Source organism: Microcaecilia unicolor, chromosome 6 (genome assembly GCF_901765095.1).
Source record: "Microcaecilia unicolor chromosome 6, aMicUni1.1, whole genome shotgun sequence".
Taxonomy (NCBI): domain Eukaryota; kingdom Metazoa; phylum Chordata; class Amphibia; order Gymnophiona; family Siphonopidae; genus Microcaecilia; species Microcaecilia unicolor.
Window position 1 is genome coordinate 169938257 of NC_044036.1, and position 8566 is coordinate 169946822.

An 8566-nucleotide genomic window follows, 5' to 3' on the forward strand; every position below is an offset into this window, starting at 1 on the left:
TATGGGGCCCTTTTACTAAGGTGCGTAGGCACCTACACATGTCCAATGCACATCAAATTGGAACTACTGCCCGGATACCATTTGCCCTGGGCGGTAATTCCCTGTGACCAGGCAATTCATTGAAAAGTTGCTGAGGTGAAGGATAAATAACTTTCTTGAATCCAATGGTTTGTAAGATTTGCAGCAACCATGGTTTTACCAAAGGAAAATTGTGCCAAATGAATCTAATTGATTTCTTCAACTGGCTGACCAGAAAACTAGATCGAGGGTATGCACTGGATGTAATCTACGTAGATTTAACCAATGCATTTGAGACTGTTCCTCTTAGGAAGCTTATGAATAAACTGAGCAGCCTGGAAATGGGTCCCAACATGGTGTAGCAATATATCTGGAGGTCTAAGTACTTTCAGGATCTAGGTGATGTGTGAGGTTTGTCCCCTTTGCACTGGGTGGGCAAGTAACCAAGTGATCCTCATGACACTAACCATCCAGCGGTCTACATGCATAATGATAGAATCTCCAACTAAAACATTCATTCTAATCCTTCCCTCATAGACAGTGGAGATACATCTTCAGTATGGGAAGATATTACATCCCCTGGAGGGCAGGTACTAGCTATAGGATCACTTCCTGCTTCACTACGGAGATTCATTCTTTTCAAGTGACCTTGCACCTAAAAGGCAGCACAGAAATTGCCAGACTGGAAGTGAGACTTCTCTACTATACCCCTGTAGGTCTCTTTTATATAACTCTCTTTCTGCTTCAGCTCCTCTAAGTCTGCTGCTCTAGCCTCTAGAGATTGGACTCACTCTCTGAGAGGCCTCTAGAGATTGGACTCACTCTCTGAGAGGCAGGAGCTCTTTGCACCCTGTGTGCAAACATATAACCTCTCACGAACCAGGAGATAATCATATACTTGGCACACAATGAATTCTATTTTATGTATTTTACTCTGTTTATTATTGTAAACCTCTTTGATGGACTATATGCTCGAAGGGTGGTCAAGCATATTTTTATAAATAAATTCAAAAGGCTTTACTTTCAGTACAACACAAATAATTGTTAGGACTTGAAAACATTTTAGAAAGAATTAACTGTGAAAACCAAGGTTGGCCATCTCTAAGGGCGGCCATCTCTAAGGTCGACCTAAATGTCAAGATTTGGGCATCCCCAACCGTATTATCGAAACGAAAGATGGACGCCCATCTTGTTTCGATAATACGGGTTTCCCCGCCCCTTCGTGGTGCCGTCCTTAGAGATGGGTGCCCTTAGAAATGGGCGCCCCGTTCGATTATGCCCCTCCATGTCACTTATGAGCTTTAATGCAATACCACTTTGTATTTCTCATTCCGGAAATGGCGATCGCCATAATGGCAAAATGTAAGCCACATTGAGCCTGCAAATAGGTGGGAAAATGTGGGATACAAATGCAACAAATAAATAAAATAAATAAATAAATAAATAAATATTAGGTGCAGCTTGGGCCCACTATCTGCATAACTGCACTCAGGAACTCACAACATTTTTGGCTACAATAATGCAAATACATTTTTACTGCAGAAGTTGTTAGCTCATATTACTGACATACCACAGCTTGGTCATTCTCACAGTAAATATCAGTGTAGTAAAATGCTTTATTTTAACGCTACTTAGAAACTACAGGGCCTTTTTACTAAGGTGCGGTAAAATCTGGGCTTAGCATGTTCTAACATGGGACTTTCCCACATGTTAAGATTTAATATAACATATTTGCAACGTTTTTTCTTTCACAGGTGTTGCACTAATGTTCCCATTAGCACATGGTACCTCGAAACAATTAACATGAGAGCACTTCAGGCCAGAGTCTATAAATGCCCCTCCCATGGCTATGCCCCATTTTGAGTTGCGCATGATCCAATATAGGCACCGATTGTTACAGAATAGCAGGTAGCCAGTTGAAATCTGGTGTAAATCCTGGTGCACTATTCTGTTAACACTGCGCACAACTTTCGTGAAAGCCCATGATCAGATCTTGATCCTCCTATGACCACATTCCTTTTGAGTTTTGTGTGATCCAACTTAGGTGCTCATTGATACAGAATAGCACGTAGCCAGAATGGTGCCCAAATCATAATTGGTGCCAATTAAGTGCTTATTAATTCCAGTAATTAAATAATTTGAACTGATTAATTATTTTGGGCACCCATATGGGATCCATGCCCAATTTTGTGTGTCCAAATTTGGGCTACATTTATAGAATCTGGGGGGACACTGCCTCCTATTTAGGGGGCACTGAGTGCTCCCATGTTAACCCTGCATTATCCAGTTAATCCTAACTTGCTAGCTGGATAACGTGGTAATGCCCATTCTGTACCCATAACATGCCCCCTCTTATAAATATTTTTTTTAAATATTGGAATACCTCATGCAAATAGGCCAAATACTGCAAAATGCTTTAAAGCATATGCTAACCATGCTTTAAAGGCTTAATGCTCTTTAGTAAAAGGCCCCTTACTTTTTTAATAACAAAAGTAAAATTAGATGTTGCACAATTGGAAAATGTTTGTCTATAAAACATCTTTGTCACAGGATGTGTAAAAATTATGATGGCCATCACTTTTTGACAATCTGAACATCTGCACATTTTTTTTTTTTTTTTTAGGGGATTTTCAGAAAAGTGGTTTAATTAAAAAAAAAAACAAAAAAAAACCCTCCAGAAGAAGATGGAGCCATAGACAAACTATGCATTCATGAATGAATGTGCAAAAGTTAACACACACACAGAGGACACTATGTGAAAAATTTATTCTTTTTATACCCAAATGATGAATCTTATGCAACCAGAGCAGATGCTGTGGAGGATTCGTATTTCCAGTTGGGAGGAAGTACTCTCTTAGTCTTGTAGTAACGAGCCAGCCTGTGAATTCTGCTTTCAATCAAAATCAGGCGAAATTTAGCATCTTTATCCTTACGGTTTCTCTCAAGATGTTTGCGAACTGCTACAGCCTTCTTGATGAGATGGTACAGATCCTCAGGAAGGTCTGGTGCAAGTCCTTTGGACTTCAGGATTCTCAGGATCTTGTTGCCAGTAACAAAGCGAACTTGGGCAACACCATGAGAATCCCTAAGAATTACACCAATCTGTGAGGGAGTCAGACCCTTCTTTGCCAGCTTGTAAATCTGTTCCTTGACATCATCAGAAGTGAGCTTCAGCCATGTAGGCACACTACGTCTGTAAGGCAAAGCTGACTGGGACAGGCCCTTTCCAGGAGCATGCATACGACCCATGATGGCGGTGTAGAGGAAAAGAGCTGAACATCTGCACATTTAAAATGACTTGTCAGTTTATAGTAACGATGATTATTTATTGTATTAAGGTTCAGTGAAACCAGTTTATCTTTTAAATTACATCCCCATGGATAAGCTGTAATAATCTTCTTATCTTCAGTACACTGATGTGCTTGTACTATTTACCAGCATTTTCTAGTAACCTTTCTAGTGCTTCCAACAAAATGGGAAAACTGTAGACAAAATCTGTTTTGTTTTTTTTACTCTCTTATTCAGACCAAGTAATAAAATATGTCTATCTGGGAGCCTTGCCCTGTGACATCCTACAGAAATGCTGTCTTGAACATATCTTTGTTTTCTAAATCATTGCTTCGTTTCTGTGGCCTGTTCTTCATATTCTCCTATAGCTGAGTGTAGTCTCCTAATCTTAAAATTGGCTAGGTGGACTGGGGGTATGCTGACTTGTGTAATGTAAATGTTTGTTCCTGTTCCATGGGTTTTATTTTATTTATTTTTCAAATCTATACCCTGCATTTTCCATACAATCTAAGTGGGTTACAATAAAACATGCATAAAATAAAGTATACAAATCAACACAACTAATTTAAACCAAATCATTTTCCTACCAACAAAAAAATATAATGAAAAAAAAAATAACATAGACCAATTACATGCCCATATAACTTCAACAGCTCCATTAACAGAATGCATCAAGGTTAAAAAACCTTCTGTGTCTTTTAATTAAAATTCTTATTCATAGGTACCAGCTGTGTGGATGCTATGGGTGCTTGAACACCCCCAGTAGTGAACAAACTCCATTACTCTGACAAGGGAGTCAGCCTAATGGTTAGTGCAGTGGTCTGAGAACCAGATTCAATTCCCACTGCAGCTCCTTGTTATGGGGCATACACAGTTACACTCTTTTGAGGTGTAATTGGGAACGTGACACTTAGTATAGATTACAAAAAAAAAAAAAAGTGACTCCGTCACATTTTGGTATTACATAGTGTAGTGTCTGGAAAGTAATTATGTTCCCTTTGTGAATAGACCTGAATTCCTAATGCCCAAATAATAACAGAACAATAACACAGATGGTCTTATAAAAACAACCCAGATTAAACTCATATAAATCCCTATCCTAGGCTTCTAATACAGCCAGCTAACTCCATAGCACTATACAGCAATTACATGGCAGCTATGCACTCTGGACAGTGATGGCAGTGATGTCCAGCAGTTGGAGAGCGCTCCTCATACAGCTCAGTTAGACAGCAGAGCAGGGCTGCAGTTCAGATAGAATGCAAATAGCCCTTTGCCTCAGAGATGAGCCTCTTTTTATACAGAAATTGCTGGCTGCAGTTGAGTCAGAGATATGAAATCTGGCCTTTTTGTCATTGCACAAACAACTTTGTCCATTTCAGGTGTTGTGGCTTAATGGGCCACCATATTGTTCCACTGGCACTATGTTGAAGGGGCACTTCAACCATGAAGTCATTTGTTCCCATAAACAATGTGCTTTTCTTGGGTAAGGAGGAGCCTCAAAGTCTGCAACAGCAAGTTTGTGAACTCTCCTTGTGGTGATGCAATGTGTTTGTTATTCTCCTTGCTCACTGACAGCCTTGGTGATGTTTTGCAGTGTCCTTGCAAGTTTGAAGTCTGTCAAGCAACAGGCCTTGGCAGTGAAACATGAAGTTAGCCAAAGTCTGTATTTTAATGTCAGGTTGATAATGCTGGAAGGTGTCATGTATTAATTCTATATATAACTTTGTTATATAGTGGCATGTAGTGCTGAATATAGTGCCTTTGTTCCTACACTTGTGATTGAGCAAGTCACTGTGTGCTGAATGCGACGAAGCCCATGGGAACTGAATGGGCTTCTTCACATTCAGTGCATGCTAATCGATAGTGCCACTTTGTAAAAGGAGTCCTTAACCCTCCATTGCCGTAGGTACAAAATAAGTACCTGTATATAATATGTAATCCACTTTGATTGTAACCACAGAAAGGTGATATATCAAGTCCCATCCCCTGTCCCATCCCTTTGTTTTGGTGTAGCACCCCCCTAACATTTTGGAAACTTGGCTCCCATGTTCTAATTATGATATCGCATTTGAAACTTCAAATTGCTATCCATTGTATTCAAACACTCTAAAAAATCTACTATAATAAAACTCACCCTCAACATTCTGAAGACAACGTTCTGAAGTCACTCAGTCACTCACTGAAGGGTTCATGGATTCATGGTGGTGAAGCCATAACACTGACCATGTCTCTCTGCCCCGCCCTCGCATGACGGACCAATCAGAAAAAACACCCTCAACATTCTGAAACACAAAGGACCATCACAACACCGTTCCCAGGCAACACTAGGCAACGTAAGACGGACCAATCAGAGGAAACTACGTGACAATAAGGGAGGAGCATTCCCCAGCAGAATGGCTCATTATCTGTGCAGCACGGAGAGCACAGAACCACCGTTGGCACGAGAGAAGAATATTCCTGCTGTGGGTATGTGCAAAAATAGACCGGGGGGGGGGGGGGGAATTTTTAAATGCCTAATGCCAGTACTGAAGAGTGCCAGAGGGCCTATAGCACAGACTATATTTGGGATCGCTTGACATGGAGTCAGAGGAGCCGGAAAACAACGTGCCCGTCACCATCTGGGACATGGGCGAACAGGACAAGCTGCGGCCCAGCTGGAAGGATTACCCGCGACCCAGCGAGCAGCAAACAGCGACCAAGGATAGCACAGCACATCCCCCAACCCCCAAGCAAAAAATAAAACAAAAAAAGACACACATCAACAACCTGCACACACACCGCACACTCACACACTCACACACACACACACACACACACACACACACACACACAAAATAACTGTGTGACACATACACACACACACACACACAAAAAAAGCCACATGCTAGCGCCCGTTTCATTGGTTTCGGAAACGGGCCTTTTTTACTAGTGTTTAATAAAGTCCCCTCATCATACCAAAACATGAAAAACATTATCTATATCACTACTGGGACCCAAGATGGCAGCCAAGAACAGACACCAGAAGGATGACCTCCTTGTTGCTCCCATTCGAATGAAGCCAAAACTATATTGAGATGGGCAAGTGTAAGGGGAAAACTAGGCTTTCCTTACCGAATAATCCTGCAGTCTCTCAGACTTCCATGTTGTGATTCTTTTCCTTAGCTTTGGCTTCCACGGGGGCAATGGGAGGCTTGATTGCTGTGGTGGAGAAAGAGGAAGGATCTCCCACCCTTGAAGAAGGCATTTTGCTAAGTCCTGTAGCCCGTACTCCCAAACTCGCTGCTGTAAGCTCTCCACTGTTACAGGGGGTGTGCTGCCTGAAACCAGATGGAAGACAGCAGTTGAGTCGATGGGTTGGAGTTCCCCTTGGGAGGAAACCGAGAGAAGCAGTGTTGCAGCTCCAAGCGCTCCATGCGAAGGGACCCAAGGAAACTCTATTAGGGCTGCGTATGGAGTCAGCAGAGGCTATTACAAAGTTGGATTTATCTGTAAGTAACAGACTTTTTCAAATAGAGAAGGACTTGCAGTGTATAACATCTAAGTTTATAGAATATGAAGGGACTTCAGTGAGTGATTTAACCTCTAGGGAAGACCTAGGCAGGAAGATTGTTGGGGTACAAAAAGTTCAAAGTAAGATAAATCAGGATTACATTGGAAGAATGAGATACTAGAAAACAACATGTGGAAGTTAAATTTACATTTTTTGAACTTTCCTTGGAGTCTTTATTCCTACTGAATAGGGTTTTCTATCTACCCTATAAGAAAAAGTGAGCTGCGGGTGAAGGGACATCTGTGGTTTTGCCAGACAGCTTGAATATAACTGATATGTTGGAGACCTCTTTAGAAGTAGTGGAGGACCGATCAACTCTGTGTCATTTGTTTTTGAATCTGATAGAAATCATGTTCTAACTTTATTTTTTCAACAGAGATTTGGATTGTTTTTGGGTCAAAATGTATGGTGTTTTCCAGATGTTTGCAAGGAGACCCAGGAAAAGTGGAAGCAATTCCTGAGTTTACGAATGAGAGTGATTCAGAATAATGGTATTTAATTTTTAAGATTTCCTGTAAAATGTATGGTGAAATTTGATAATGTGAGATATATGTTTTATGACCCTAAGTAATTGCAGTCATTTTTTGACAATACAGTTCCTCAATTTGTAAACCCTAGCTAGTTAGGTTACAATGGTTATTAATACGGGTTACATTTATTAGGTCTGGATTGGGGTCTTTTTCTTTTCCTTAGGGATTGAATTATTTAGGGCCCTCTTTTTCTAAGCTGCATTATAGATGCGTTAGCATTTTTAATGCACGTTAACCTTGTACATGCGTTAACCGTGTATGCGCCTATACTATCCCTATAGGTGCCTACACGGTTAGCGCACGCTCTAATTGCAGGTATGTTAAAAATGGTAACGCGCCTTAATAAACAGGGCCCTTAGTTTTTTCTTGATTATTCCCTCTAACTTTTCTGGTGTCCTAGGTATTGGGGACTAATGGGAAGGGAGATCTAACTGATTTGTTGTTTTGGGGGGGGAGAGTTTCCCTCCTTCCTTCTGTAAACGTAGTAACTTTTTATTAATTTCTGTGTTCATTCCTTTTCTGATTTCTAAGCAAGTGTATTCCTTGTATTATTTTGTTAAATTTGCTATAAATACAATATAAAAAACAAAAAAACACCATCTATATAATATTTCCATAACACAATGCTTTCTAAAAAAATGGAAGATGGCTGAGCAACATTCTTTAAAAATTATCTACTTATATGTTTGCAGTGATATATTGCTGTCAGTTTTCATAGTCATGTTTTAGAGACACATTTTAAATTTTATTGTTTGGTTACAAATCTCTCTCTCTCTCTCTCTCGCTTTCTATCTATCTATCTATCTATCTATCTATCTATCTATCTATCTATCTATCTATCTATCTATCTATCTATCTATCTATCTATCTATCTATCTATATATGTATATGGAGAGAGAGAGAGAGAGAGAGAGAGAGAGAGGGAAAGAGAGAGAGATACACACACATGAATCCTACTATATATACATGTATATATGTGTGTATTTACGTGAGACATTTTTGCAGGGCCCAGCTGAATATCAGCTGAACCCAAATAAGAGAGTCCCCCTCTTTTCTGGTCCAGATTCCCCCATTCCAATCTTCCCCTAGCTGTGGACTTCCCCAATATTAGTAATCCCCTTAATGTGTCCATCCCCTCCTAATACTCCCCAATAGCAGTGCTGCCCCAAGTATTCACCCC

The 8566-nt window shown here is 40.4% G+C and overlaps 1 protein-coding gene across 1 annotated transcript; it reads right to left on the bottom strand.

Annotated features, from left to right (window-relative positions):
• Positions 1–2748: 2748 nt before the first annotated feature.
• Positions 2749–3285, bottom strand: LOC115472077 (40S ribosomal protein S13). The gene has a single exon (XM_030206149.1). The coding sequence runs from the start codon at positions 3265–3267 to the stop codon at positions 2812–2814; it is 456 nt and encodes a 151-aa protein (XP_030062009.1). The 5' UTR covers positions 3268–3285; the 3' UTR covers positions 2749–2811.
• Between the last annotated feature and the right edge of the window lie 5281 nt (positions 3286–8566).

What these genes read in the sequence shown, in the direction of transcription:
- LOC115472077 (XM_030206149.1), bottom strand. Translation starts at nt 3,267, where the DNA reads ATGGGTCGTATGCATGCTCCTGGAAAGGGCCTGTCCCAGTCAGCTTTG.